Source organism: Conger conger, chromosome 12 (genome assembly GCF_963514075.1).
Source record: "Conger conger chromosome 12, fConCon1.1, whole genome shotgun sequence".
Taxonomy (NCBI): Eukaryota; Metazoa; Chordata; class Actinopteri; order Anguilliformes; family Congridae; genus Conger; species Conger conger.
In genome coordinates, this window is record NC_083771.1 from 40,802,992 (window position 1) to 40,818,444 (window position 15,453).

Here is a 15,453-nt window from a genome sequence, read left to right on the forward strand (position 1 = left end):
CGGTACATAAGCAAAACCCCATTGTAAAGGGCTTTATGTAATTGCTATTGCTGCATACTAGGCTTGTGGCTGGATGGGACTATAGTTGCCCATCCAGCCCACTCTCCCTAAACTAAGAAAAATCTTTTTGCAAACTGCAAACTGCCGCCTATTAAAGGACTTGAAATCCTAAGATCTTATCCTACTTTCGCCCTGTATACAACGGCACGAAAACAAACCGTGTTGTGCAGATCTTATGGGATCTTGGGGGCGACATGGCTCAGGCAGTAAGAGCAGTCGTCTGGCAGTCGGAGGGTTGCCGGTTCGATCCCCTGCCCGGGCCGGGTTCGTAGTGTCCCTGAGCAAGACACTTAACCCCCAAATGCTCCTGACGAGCTGGTCAGGGCCTTGCATGGCAGCCAATCGCTGTCGGTGTGTGAGTGTGTGTATGAATGGGTGAATGGAGAAGCATCAATTGTACAGCACTTTGGATAAAGGCGCTATATAAATTCCAACCATTTACCATCTTCTCTGAGTGTCGAGGAGGCCTGTTAAACACGCTCCTTCGTAGGCGATCTGCTATAAAGAAAAATATTTGTGAGAAGTGCTGACCCTCCATCCAACACACAGTGTCTTTGTCTGCTAGTGGACTAGAACAATGTGACTTCAGAGAGATCTTTAACCCCTGGTCCGGAGAAGGAGGTCTCCTCGAAAGGAATGCCGGGACAAAGAGCCCCAGACGGCCACGGTTTCACTGCAAACGTTTGTCTTTGTGATACCAAAGCCTCCCTGCACTCAAGTGCCCCCCAAACAATGACTTCACACACAAGGGTAATTATGTGACTCAAAATGTTTCCACAAAAAATAAAAAAGATTATAAACAGCTTCCCTTGGACAGTCAAAGGCTCATCGATTTATGAGCCTACTTACTCAGCTCTTACTCACTCTAGTTTGGGAATGACAAAAAAGAAGTAACTGAATCACTCTGGAAAAACCCCCCTGGAGCTGTATGACTCATAAAGAAAGAATAAAAAATGTTCAACCTAAATGAATGAGATGTTCCTATACATTACAAAACTAATGACAAAAAATGTATCCGTGTACCAATAAGTAGCATGGCATACATTACGGTTTTGTGAGTTGAGGGCACACTGAGGAATTCAGACAAATTCCCGTTTCTAACGTTGACGAGAGCGGTCTCTCTCTCCGACACTGAGGAACAGAACCTGAAAGAGGTTCTGAAACTCTGCAGAGTGAGAGTCAGACCTGTACACCCGCAGCATTCATACCCACCGCACCTTACACTGGAACAGTGACAGGAAATGGTACCGAAAACACTATCACACATTGTAAAGGTAGCAGGACATTGGCTCGTTCGATAGTCAATTTAGCCTTCACATGCATGGTATATGCTAATAATCACATTTCCGTGGATGAAGGCAAATTAGTTGATTAAAAGTAAATGTGTGCACAGAGAGGTAGCCACGCACTACCTCCACAGACGCTCACAAACTGAAGCTGAAACTCACGCTGCTTGTCATCTTCATTTGAAGAAGAACCTGGAGGTACTCCTCAAATGGGGACAGCCGGCAGGTGTCGTCACCCGAACTGGGTTTCACCACATACACACTGTCTAAAAAGTTCAGAAAGTCATTTCTCCACATGTTTGTGTCCTCCACAGCTGCCGGACGCAGGGCGGATTAAATAAGTATAACGACTCTTTAGAGAAGATGAAAAATGACCCCCCCCCCCAAAAAAAAAAGTTGTGCCAATAAATAATCAAGTTCCACTTGATCCTTGAACATGAGCCAGCCGGGGCAACAAGCACAAATTCCCAAACTGAGAGCACTTGAGATCCCTTGATCAATATGGACAGCTCCTGTGTGACTGCATGTAGAAGTATGCAGAACTGTGTACACTGTAAGTAAATAGTAAGCAGACCACCACTGTTCATAGGCATGGGATTAAATTACCCAAGAAAAACTTTGTTTGACGCTGTTTGTGTTATTAATCCGATTAAGTTTACAAGAAAACCCTGCAATGTTTCGGTGCAATTAAGACATTACTACTGGACCTGATCTGCTATAAGCCATTGTTCTTTGTGCAAGTCTGAATGCGCTCATCGATGGGAATTGAGTTTTTAGGTTTTAAATAAGGATTTCTGTGCTATTATGTCTTACATAATAACAGCCTTTTCAATAACAAAGGAATGGAAAATCCATAATTCATAACTGTCTTTTCAAAAAACACCCACTTACAAGACTACAAGACTTCCAGATGAGGAGGTCTGTTTGATATCACCTAATCCTTCACATAATTTCAAGAGTAAGGCGCAATGCTTCAAGCAGAATGCAAAACAGCAGCCTCACCACCATGCGGAGGCAATTCTCAGGTTACAGGATGATGTGCTACTTGATCCATCTGATTTCTCAGTACTGGTATAACAGGAAGGAAATAGGTCTAGTGATGATGTGCACAATGACACCACGGGCCTGATTTTCATTACGGGCCTGGGGCTCGAGTGAAGGCGACTGCAAGCCCAAATGAATCATTTGTGAGCGGAAGACACAAAGGGCCAGACTGGCGACTCCTACGCAGAACCTTTATCACAACCAAAACCAATTGGTTGTATTATTTCTTTTCTTTTGCACCAATATTTGGTTGTGTTATTAGTTTTGTGGGTACTAAAAGGTCCTATGTTTCTTTATCACCGACAAATGATTGACGATTTGCTTATATCTAGACCAAAAAAAAGTTGTCATTGCTGCACTCATATCATAAGTACATTTATTTATAAAGGCACGGCACTGAATAACAGGCAGTACACAACACGGTTCCAAATGTGTTCTCAAGCACACTGTATATGAGACCATGACTGTTGCACATACATGGACCTACGCTCTCAGAGACAGGATAAAGTTTATAAATAGGTCATTCTCAGAGTACAGGGGAGACGGACGCAGGTCGTCTCCATTTTTGCGACACACTGTCCCGGGACAGAGGGATGTCACGGCCATCCGTAATCTGGCTCTATGTTCCCTCATGCTATTCTGGGGTCCCGCACTATGTACCGGCCTCTCTGGAGCGAGCTCACCCTCGCCATTAAACCTGATCGCACGCTGGTAACACGAGGAGTAAACCCCCAGACCTCAAATCGCCACAATGAAAGAGAGGGAGAGGCCCACCTCCAGCTACCATGTCCTGTGAATTAGGCCCCTCAGTAACAAGGTCTGTGGTTAATGCACGCTAAACAGGCCCAGCCAGAGGAGGAGCATGGAGAGGTAATGATGTCATGGAGGTCAAAGTCCTACAAATTATGACATTTCACTAGGCTAAGCCACAGGACTGTATATCATCAGTACTTTTAAAAAGATTTCAATTTGCTTTGCACTAATTGCAAACCCGTATACGTACACAGAGACATTTACTAGTGTCTGTGCGCATTATATTATGATGCATGCATTACATTACAGTTAAACAGGTTTCTGCACAGCATCCATTTATACAGCTTGATATATACTGAAGCATATACTCAAGTTAAGGCTAAGGCTAAGGGGATAGCCTGTAGCATAGTGGCTAAGGTACATGACTGTTTCCCCCGATCAGTTGGTGGTTCAAGCCCCGGTGTAGCCATGATAAGATCTGCACAGCTGTTGGGCCCTTGAGCAGGGCCCTTCACCCCATATTGCTACCCAGTTCCCTAAACATTAGACATATCGAAGAGCAGGAAATGCGTCTTTCAGCAAGAGACGCTATTGTCATTCAGTGGAGAGGAAGCACCGCGGTCGTCTTTATTACTGGCAATCGTATCACCCTGGTCACTTCTTCAGAAGTGGAGGACAGCTGAGTTCTATGCAAAGTCAGTACATTTCCAATACACCGCCTCATCGAGTTATGGGATGGGAATGTTACTGTAAGGAACAGTAGCATGAGCAATCATCTTACTCAGCAGCGGTAATAATAGTCGTGTAAGTCCAGCTGCAGTATAATGCACACTGAACTGATGAGCTTCAAAGAGATGATGCTTACGTTTCTCATGTGAGCATCTGGTTACAATTTCAGGGAAGCACAGACGTCAGACAGAGAGGAAAATCGCAACGGAGACCCGTGCACTCTATTTGCACTGAGATCCGGTCCTCAAGTTCTTCTCTGATTCGGCTCTCGTTCTCCCTTTAATCGCGGAGAAGGGAAACCGACGTGTAATGACACAGATCATCGCAGTCGCCACCCTTTCCTCCAGTGTACTTCCACTCATCGCTATCTCTCTGCCAACGGGCAGAGCTATCAGGACAGCGCAACAACTACCTGTTTGACGCACGTTTCTGCTCCAGCTCGGTATCACAGACTGTGCTCCCCGCAAACGCCCAACGGCCGTTTTCCTAATATGAATCAGAGCATTCTGAAAAACTGAAATATTGAGGGGAAAAAAAAGATGATCAAATATGGTTACTTCTAAAAGGACACCATCCCTCTAGCCACTGTTAACAACTTGGATAAGCTCTTGCATGTGGTCTTCCGTGACAGAATTGCTTTTCCTTGGCACCGCTCCTTGTCCTTAACCTGCGTAATCGATAATTCAACTCAACACCAAAGCCTTCCTCGGCACAATTGCTTATGTATAACCACAAAACATTCCACTTTCTACAAATATATGTTCTATGACCAGTAACTCCTTATGATGGTTGTGTTCAGTTGATACTTTTACAACTGAACACAACCACAGTGTCTTCAGTGAGAAAAAGGGACAAGCATCAGGCTGAAACGGGCCCTGAAACCACGGTGTAAACCAAAGAGGAAATAATGCCGTAATTGCAGACGGAACAGGGTAAAGCAGCAAAACGGCCATTTTAAGGAAGTAAAAACAGTTCTCTCTTTGTGTTTTTCAGGTGAGGCACAAAAGTAATCTCACGTAAAAAGGGAACCTTGAAATAGGAGCACAATTACTCAGTAAGGTCTGAGCCATATTTTTCATTCTTGGCCCGTGAACTATGAGTTTTATTACAATTTTAAAAATGACCAGAGATTATATTAGGCTGTCCAATTTAAATTGTTAGTCCACCGCATTTGAAAAGGGATCGGCCGCAGTTTATGTGGGATTGGCAGGAGAATTTGACCGAAGGTTTCAAAGCTTATACTGCAGTCCCAGTGTTAGTCATGTTTCAACACTGCGGTGGCCCTGAAGGTACCAGCTGCTTTCTCATGACTCCAGCTGCAGGCAGACATAGCATGCGAAGGACAGGCACAACCCACAGTCCTTCAGGGAAGACTAATGACAAACCAAGGTTGATCTGTTGTGACAGATGTGTTTAATTCCCAACAATCAGCTCACAAAAATGGCAATTCGTTACAGTAAACGGTGGGATGATGGTCGAGTTGGCAGGGGCACCGCTCAGTAAACACAAGGTTGCTAACTAGGTAGCATGATTCAAAATAGAGACGCGTTCAATAATCACTTGAGGAAATACAGGCACATCTCAACATAGGTACTGTCGCGAGTAACAGAAACGGCAAAACACGTTATCCAGTAGTACTGAATTGCTATCAGCATTTTACTGGAGAACACACGTGTGCCCAAAATGTCTGAAAATGGCAGGTTTTTCCTCCTGTCACAGCAGGAAGGCGCAGTGGTCACCGTAGCCCTGGCAGCGGTGTCTGTCACGTGACCCGTCAGCCAGCGAACGTGTCTGGCTCATGCAGCGAACCCAGACACTGAGAGTCCCTCTCATTCAACCTCGGCATCTGACCATAAAAAAAAAACATCCCTCATGTCTGGGGCGGAGATGAATATTTTTAACACCCATGCTAGCGGTTTACACTGCTTATTCCAAAAAAAAAAAAAAAAAAAAAGTCCTGTATTTCTATGCAGCCAGATGGCATGACACAATATCCATTTTAAGCACTGGCTATTATTTTAGAGTAACGGTTGCTTCCATTGTGAAGATAGCACCGGTGCGAAGATAGCACCTTTTTTCTGCGTCTCAGCAGCATTTCTAAACATAATTCATTCTACACCTCATAGGGTTGCTAGGCAACACCAGAAAGAGAGCAGAAGAGGCATGAGAGTCAGGTGCTTCTGTGGAAAAAAGACGCATTTGTCACCGGTAGTTTCAGCTTCACAACGATTCAGAGTGTCTGCGGGAAATGTACTCTTACACTCTGGAAAAGGAGCTTTAAAGATTATATAAAAACCCGTCCCCGCAGTCGGGTGATCAATACGAGTTTCGGCACAGCTCAAGCTAAGGTAGCACCTCATCAATTAGCCTCAGCGTAAATAGACTCATTCCGAACAGTGCCTGCAACTACACATAAAACACCTCACTCATAATTAAGAGCCTGCTTTGTGTTATCCCATTTGTTTATAATGTTTTCAGGCCAAATCCATGAATGTGCTTTCGGTCTAAATTTGCTTATTGGTTCCTGGAGCCAATTTTTATCAGCTAATAATTAATCATGCAAAGATGATCACGAATAATAGTAAATGTATTATTACGTATAATACAGAACACCAATAAAAACAGATTCACTTGGCTATTTTGAAATATGTAAATAAGAGTCAAGACTTCAGACTATGGATGAATATGAATTAGAGACTTCAGAATATGATTATTTGTAACTGCATTCAGCTACAACCAGTAGGCAAGCTCCAGATCTGGAACCTTCTCTCTGTATTAAAACTCTATCTGTCAAGCAATGTTTTACTAAGCTTGAAAAGAAGGCAATTACTTTTTTTAAAAATAATGGTGATACTTTCACTGACCCATGCTTTTAGCAAAGCAGGCAGCCACTGGTCTTTGGTGCTAGCTCACAGAGCAGAACCAAAAGAACAGCAGTTTTTACACGGCAGTGAACACGGAACAGGTAGGATGTACGGTAGACGTGAGGTCCAAGGAAGAGGCTGCGGGGTGCACATCACCACGTGCCGATTAACACAGGACACAGGTGGCTCCAGGATTTACAAGAGAGCCATAATCACTGTGTTACTGCTGAAGCTTTCCTTGCAGCAAACATGCTTTCACAAGTGTGACAACAACAAGTTTAGGCAAACTTCACGCTGAGTTTCTCATATTTGAATGCAATGAATTTTTCTTTACATGTGCTGGTACTGCTATTTCCAAATGCCATTGATGTATTTCTGGTCAGGGCGTTTTCACTTCTACTGGGCCGTGGCCACTCCAGTTCCACATCGCATCTCTCAGGTAGGCCAGCTCTTCCTCTGTGCAAAGTGGCCCCTTTTAAAATGTGAAACCGAGTACTGTGGTACAAGAATCATGATGTGAGAATGAGACTGGGACTAAACCTCACAGAACATTGTTATAGGCCTACACAAACTGGAACATGACCTATGGTTATGTAAAGTCAGACTGCTGACTCCCGAATGGCCACTAAAATGGAAAAATAGCATGTTCCTACTCTGCCATGAAGGCGGAATTCTCTGTGGTGACCGCCGGAAGCTGCGTGGGACAGCATTCGCTCCCCCTTCCCCTCCGCCTCCACTCAATCCCTCCATCTTCCTCTTTGAGATGTTAACAGAGAACGCCCACCTTCTCTTTCTCCATTTGGAACTGCGGGCATAGAAAGGAGCGACGACCAATGAGAACCTAGATCAGAGGCGCGCTCACTGGCGGCTGTCCGGTCCTGCCAGACACCCTGCAGCTGGACGAGAGGTCCCTACACAGCGGCCCCCCAGGGCACATCCTGCTAGCGTCCCTGACCCCCCGCAGCGGGAGGAAACGAGCGGGGTCGGCTTGCAGCCCTGGAAGTGTCCCGATAACGAGTGCACAAAACAGAGAACACAGCGGGGTCGTTTCTATAAAAAGGAATCCTGCGGCCCATCTGATCAGCAGATGAGAATAATGCAAACAGGGCCAGATATAGCTCACACGAAATGGGTCCTTTCGTAGTGGCGTGAATATCGGTGGTGGAACAACGCAGCCAATGGAAAACATCCGATCTCCGACCGAAGCGAGTGCTTTAAATTTGGCATGCGTGTCTGTGGTTTGCGGATAACTCTGGACACTGAGAGACCACTTGAGAACAGAGCGCGAGGCCCAACATAAGTTACCAAAGTTGTCTAGACTCACCACTTTCTCAAATCAATGTTATTAGTGGGGTGCCAAGCATCTGCTTCCAATTAAAATACTAACTCAATTTGGACATTCCTCGCACCGTCTGTCAACTAGTAGCTAGGTCACAGAACGACATACTTTCGGCGATGGATGGCAAGTAAATCAAAAAATTCACAGCAAAATGGGAACCATATAAATGTGACCCAGTGGCCTCAGGATTTATAGTCTACGTGCAATAAAGTAAGAGGTTGCCAGGTAATGTGAAGCATAAAATTCCGTATTCAAACTATGAGACATGGAAAAGTGACATAATATTGCCAAAACTAGACTACCAACACTCCAAATTCCGAAAGAATGTTAGACCGTGTTAGCCTCTATTGGTTTCAGACACTCTATAATTATCATTAGCTATGTTGCGGAGGCCTAAGTATTCTTAGACAAGACCCTTCCGGTTTACCTTACCGTACTCCTTTATGGCTCAAGAGAACAGCGTCGCATATCTATCCTATTTCCATTAAAACCCACGACTGATGTCCTACAGCTCTAATCGTGACCATGACACTTGTCACAACATCAGCAGCCCACGCTGAAGGCTTCTGGACAGAGAATCTGTATTAATGTCGAGGCACATCGGAATCAGGGCACCTTCGACCCTGAGAGGTTGAGGCATCATTTACCCCAAACTTACCCTCAGCTGCTGAATCTTCACAAGTCCGTCCACTTTCCCCAGATCCATGGTGATGCTGCACCTATAGCCAGTCAGGAGCTGAAAGAGCTGTGTGCTCTCTGGTTATCTCTGATCAAACCCGACATCGGCTGATACAGAACTGAAACGTGCAATCTTCACGGGAGGGAGGTAAGCCCACTGACCGATCGTCATCACGAACGCAAAGGTAGGTATTTAGGCGTACACTTTTGCATCTGTTCTGTATCCTTATTTAATCACTGGATCATAATGCCACAGTAAATTGGATGCTCTGCCCATCTGACAATCAAATGACAATGTGCAATTTCAAAAGTACCTATAAATACCAAATATTCACAAAATATAAGAGTTCATAAAATACTGTTGCTCTGGAAAACTGTTAATGACTTAAATAAAGGTGAGACCAGGCTACGCTTTCACTATCATGGCATTTTTGAGTCACAAGCTGTAGTAAATGCTGAAGCAAACTTGTGGTTCCTTCATGGGAATAGATTCGCAGGATAGGTATTAGTGGTGAAAAAGGTCTATGAATCTCTTCTTTAATGAAACCTTCTGACAAAAATTAAAACCCCACATGATATGTTCATAGGTCAGAAAAATGCCAAACATTAGGAAAAAGTCCTAACTCATTAAAAATGACAGAGAAATGTCTGTGGTGTGGTGTGCTGCCAAATTCATTGTAGTGCTTTTCCTGTTTATAGTAAAGTGTTTTGAAGTTATTAAATAGTCTTTTCTTTTTCTAACCCCAGCCCAGAGAGAAACAATCACATGTTCCCCACATTTGACTTCCTTCTTCAATAGACCCGTTTGTGTGCCGGGCAGGGAGGGGACAGGCAACACACAAGACGCTTGTGTCCTTACTTAACAATTTCTTATGCGAAAACAAATGGCATTTCTGAGGCTGCTCAGCTTCTGATGAAATTAAGCCAGGAAACACACACCAAAGCCAAAGACCTTAGGCCTCATTGTTAGCCGAGGCCAGCCCTGCAGTTAACTGCTTGGTGGGGCATAGATTGAGAGTATCTACGGAAAAATCTTGTACGAGAGATGTATGTATGACCCACTGCAGTAGCTGAACTTAAAACGATAAATTAAAAAGAAGATGATTATTTTCAAATATGGATTAAATAAGAGGCAGTAAATAATAGCGTTCAACTAAAAGGCGATTGTAATTTTTTTTTTTTTTCGTGTGGACACCTAAGAGAAAAGGAAACGTGGAGCACATTTAATGGGTCACCCCTCTTTTGTCTAGACTGTTCAATATTCTGGACCGAGTATCTGGCGAAAGTAGCAATCTGCTGGTCGATAGAAATTCAATTCTGGCTGCCTGTATGAAAAGAGGAATTGTGGCTGCCTCCAGCTCTTAACGTACTGTGAAGGGACTGCAGTTCCCTGTGCCCTGGAGTGCCAAGTGTGCACTGAGCCCTGTGAATGGAGTTGTGTTTACAAAGGCCATGCATCCTTTCAGCTACAGAAAACTACTGTGAAATATGACATGGCTGCAGGCAAAATGGAAATTTTAAGTGACTCAAAATATAGAGCCTAGTACCCATCAATTACTAGTGTTGTTACAATAAACATTGTAATGTTGAAAATAATTACCTTACGTGTCTCTAAGTCTGAAAAGTTTCAGATCCAAGTGAGAACATGATTGATAAGGCTACGTCGATTACGAGTTTTGTTTCCTTCAGGAACATTAGGAGAAAACAGCGCTTACCGCTGTATTCTGGATATGATCAAAGTGCTGTGGTCTCCTGGATTGTATGAGAAAGGCACATAAGTATGCAGGGTGTCATAAGCCAAATACTTAAATCAAGACCAGATTATATTTAAGGCTTGGGGTGATGCACAAATGATGACGAATTCTTCAGCTAAAACTTCTCAAAGCTGCACATGCCTGGCACCACATTCAGAGGACCTAAGTGCCCACTCTACAAACATGCTAAAAAGCCTTCTTCGGGAACATACACAGCTAGCCACAAAACCTGACCTTTTTTTCTACCTGCGAGTACAGTGCTTTTGAGCTTGTGAAAAGAGAGGAGGCATTCAACACCTGAAAAGTATCCCTTAGTTCAGAGGACAGCTCTTTGAACTGCGCACCGTCTGTTCAGCAGCTAAGGTGTTCCTGTTCAAACCGAGGCTACGCTAAAACACATGACCGTCAAGAAGGATTAAATAAAGCATTGAAATTGTTCAGCCATTAAGATAATGAGGGCCCCTTCCAAGCAGCCATAAATATGTTCTTAAGTGCCTGACACAGTGAACTCAGTGAACACCCCACTTCTGACTGCAGTGGGCTGACGGTGGCATGCTTTGACAGCAATGTAAAACTTTTGAAGACCAGACTCTTTTTTATTTAACATGATCACTTATCTTCTGCGGTGTAAGTCACAGCGGTACTACATCATAGTTTTTTTTTCCGGTTAAGAAAGCTTCTGTTTTTTTTACGGGGACTTCCTGTTTCACTCGTTCTGCTTTAAATGAGCTTTCACCATTTACTGCAATGCCCACCTATAAGAACAAGGTAGGTGTTATGACACCGGGTTAAAAATTCTCTAGTCACTTTAAGAACTGCTAATAATTCATTTTACTGGTTTTACAAGGAAATGCAACTTCACTGAGGCGCGAGCGAACCTCAATCAACCTTCGCTGCGCTAAGCCAAAAAAAGAAAAACGCCGGAAATGTGTTGACTCCCTTTGCAGTCGACAGTGTGCCTTCATGGGTCTCCTTCAGCTCGTAGCGATGGGCAACAAAGGCATTAAGGCTTCTGGCTCAGATTCAGACTCCTCCTAATCTATGGTTTCCATGACTACATATGACATTAAGTAAGCCTGAAAGGCAGATACTAAGGCACGGCCATGTTTGCGACTAACAGAAGTACCTGCTTTTTATATTGCATAGATCAACAGGCTAGCCTGAATGGTGTTTGTTGGTGAAAGACTCGCATCATAAATAGGTGCAAAGCAGTAGGTGTACATATACGATCATGCCGGTTAGCAGCTAATAACAGAACAATTAAAAGTTAGTTTGTTGAGATGTCATAGTATTCTACAAAAATGAAGAAATGTATTTGACTAACCTGCATTAGCGTTTTAAGTGCCCGAACGAAACATGCAACAAAGCCAGTCACATTCACACTCAGAGCTGCACACTTATTTAATAATACTTTAAATAAAAGCTGAAAAGATTTCAACAATTAGCATGGCTTTAAGAGGAGGACCTAACAAAGGTTTGCAAAGGGTGCTCCATAGATTTCCTTCCACCATTTATACACATTTGTGGGGCCTCATCTTCAACACTGTCGTTTCCGTACTTCGGTACTACTGATCTTTAAGTAATGTAATTCAAGCAAACTTCACTGTTCAAAGATTAGGAATGCAATTTTATTAGGTTCCTTCATTAATTGACTAATATCTGCTTGCCATAATATAAACGTGGCTGCTTACACCTCCAAGGTGTTTTTCTTTGGTTTTAAGTATCCCACTTTCTTAATGGGGTGATGGAAATGAAATTTTGAAGTTTGGAGGTATTAGTGTAGCACCCTTGTAAATGGTAAATGGTTGTCATTTATATAGCGCCTTTATCCAAAGCGCTGTACAACTGATGCTTCTCATTCACCCATTCATAGATTACACACTCACACACCAACGGCGATTGGCTGCCATGCAAGGCACCGACCAGCTCTTCAGGAGCTCTTTAGGACACTTTGACACAGCCTGGGTGGGGGATCGAACTGGCAACCCTCCGACTGCCAGACGACTGCTCTTACTGCCTGAGCCAATGAGACGACTGCTCTCACCTCCTGAGCCAATGAGACGACTGCTCTCACCCCCTGAGCCAATGAGACGACTGCTCTCAACCCCTGAGCCAATGAGACGACTGCTCTTACTGCCTGAGCCATGTCGCCTTGTGAGGGAGGCATGACCTGACTGCTCATGGATTACTGTGCACACACTGCACGTGTGTTTAGACCGACAACCTACTGAGCACAAATCTCACAGAAGAGAGCCGAGTTCCTCTTTCATGCCAACGGATATGCACTTTATGGCCTATGGGGAGTGACCATGTGAGTCAGGAAGAGACATGAGGAAGTGAGGCATCCGTGGGGTGAGTCAGCCAGTGAACCGGAGAGAAACGTGCCTCGCCTGCCTTACTGAGTAGTTGGGACATTTTTCCTCTCGATGGTCAAACAGCGTATCGGTTCAAATCCCCTCCAGGACACTGCAGTTTTCCCCCCAGGCCAGACTGAATTACATAAGCCAGATGAAATTAACAAAATTCTGTAAAATAAACCATATATTTAAAACTCCTCAGCAAACAGGTAAGTCGTGTTACAAAGTCTATCTAAGTTGGCGGCATTGCTTGAATAATACCAACCACATCCTTTTACACCATTCATTAATCACATCCAAAAGCAAAGAATAATTATATTTTTATATGTGTAAGTTGGAGTCTGTGAATAGGTCACGACTAAAAAGTTAGGGCAACTGTTTAAAAGTGTGAAGACAAATGCAAAGGCATATATTCAATTCAAACAGTATTACTATCTAAATTACACAATGCTAATTGCATCTCGTTTGCATCAACATATAGCAGCCAGCTAGTGTTACTCGTAGTGAAGGATAACCCAAAGTGAATTAATTTATTGCCGTTTTCCTGCAGTGCAAGTGTTCTCTTTCAGAAACTTCCCTCCAAAAAGCATCTCCAGACCTCCTGCCCCTTCTGCTAAAATTGGCTTCAGCTGTGGGAAGAGAAGGACACAGTATGCCCCCTGAACACATCTCAGGCTCCGGAAAGGACACCCCGTGGGGGCCAATCTGGGGGCCTCCAGTACAGGTTCATTACATAGCATTACACTACTTTTTAAATAACAATAGGGCTCTTTGAAATGGGTCCATCACACATCCCACAAAACAGATATCTTTCTTGGTGTGTGTACAACCATGCATATGCGAGATGCCATTAGCCTGTATTACTATTACTATTATTATTATCCATAATTAATGTTTGGCTGGCATTTTGAGCCATACAATATTGCATGCCAGGCATCTTACACTTCACATATCTTACACTTCCTATTCAGTGACTGACAGGATAAACACCGCTTAAGTAAGTAAATAGTTGTTAAGCACAGGTAATCATTCCTATTCTGTGAGCCCGATTGCACTTGCCTCAGAATCACAATACCAATGCTTTGAAGAATTTACTTTTTTTTTTTTCACAAATAAAAAAAGGAACATTTAAGTGGATGTTTCCACTCATTGGGGTGAATAAAAATAGCGGCAGCCATACTGTAATGGTCCCTATTCCCAGGCTGCGCTTCGCGACACATGGCCGGAGCAGTGTCTGGGATAGGGTGAGTAAACTCTCAGGAATTCTACTCCGCCAGATGACTCCTTCTACGGCGTAATCCGGCACATGCATCGACAACAGACGAGAAAATGAACGCAAGCAAGCACTGCTGGATTTGAAAAACGAGGTCAAACAGAGAGGGATTATGTCCATCAAGGACAATCTTTTCCTGGTGCTACCAGGACGGGGATTCCAGTATTCCAGGTTTATTGGAAAAAAACGATACATCTGGATGGATCTTCATCACGTACAGTTATAAAATCAGCTGTGTCAGTGTCTAAGAATGAAGATTTGCTCTGGGATTCCATTCAAAATCCTTAACTTAAGTTGGATCATGTACTGGATACTTACAAATCTGATATGGCTTCAATTCCGAAACACCCTAAGCTCCAAGCCTGAATCTGACCCAGAATTTTCACGACTAATAATGATGAATTGAGGTTTGATAAACCAGTTCACGATGCCCTGAAATGCACAACCCAGGCATGGCAAGTGGTAGAACCCCTCAGTCAGAGAGCTAGCCACACGCTTTTGCAAATCACTAACATCACACAGATAGTAATACTCTCATTCTGTACTTTTTACACACTTTGAAGCTATATCCTACTACAGTGATGTAGTGCATGGTGCAAACTAAGAGACCTCCCCTTTGGCAGTCCTCCTGCATGCTCAAGGGCTTTGTCTACAGTTAGGGAAATCATGTGTCAGGACATAATGTCACTAAGCTCAAGTAAATTAAACTTAAATTAAATGTACATCACTTTCCCGCATATGTAGCATGCATAACACAGCTCTATATGGAGTTCAAAAGACTGTACGGTCTGGAGCATCCACTGGACACCTGGAAACTTTGGGTTGGGATAACTTGAGAATTGTCATAATTTTAACAGCATGTTTTTCAAGGATAATTGATCATTAATTATGAAAGGACTAAGAATTGCTCACCTGCACCATAAGGGATTGCTGTAAGGACACCCAAAATATAACTTTGAAATACAGTGTCAATCCGACAAATGTGATCGGCATACAGAACAATGTAAATACACGCCGTCAGCACCCTCCTGAATAAATGTCATTTATTTAAAACATTTTATGATTGCTTCATTGATCCAATGATGATATTACCGCAAACAATCTTTCATTTATGTAGTTTTGTAATCTAATTTCGTCATGTGGTGACCCTAATAATAGGTGTAGCTTGTGAGGTTATTTTTTCAGTAAGGTTAACTTAGCGATTCTTTGTACATCGTGCCAGCTGGCCAGCTAACTATGTGTGCCATGCACAACGAAGCGTTCTGCGGCATCAGTGTGGACTATGCTAACGTTAGCTGGCAATCCGGCTGCCAAAT

At 43.4% G+C, this 15,453-nt stretch overlaps 1 protein-coding gene across 8 annotated transcripts in view; it reads right to left on the minus strand.

Moving 5' to 3' along the window:
- The window catches only part of LOC133141697 (formin-binding protein 1), a 75,587-nt gene that overhangs the window by 59,198 nt on the left and 936 nt on the right, over positions 1 to 15,453 (minus strand). For 7 of the 8 annotated variants that reach the window (XM_061262324.1, XM_061262330.1, XM_061262329.1 and 4 more), the window contains exon 1: positions 8,734 to 8,862. The exons of the other annotated variant lie outside the window; for it this stretch is intronic. In XM_061262324.1, coding sequence (XP_061118308.1) covers positions 8,734 to 8,781 — 48 coding nt within the window. In that variant the 5' untranslated portion in view covers positions 8,782 to 8,862. Of the gene's footprint in view, positions 1 to 8,733; positions 8,863 to 15,453 lie in introns of those variants that run through there. 8 annotated transcript variants of the gene reach the window in all.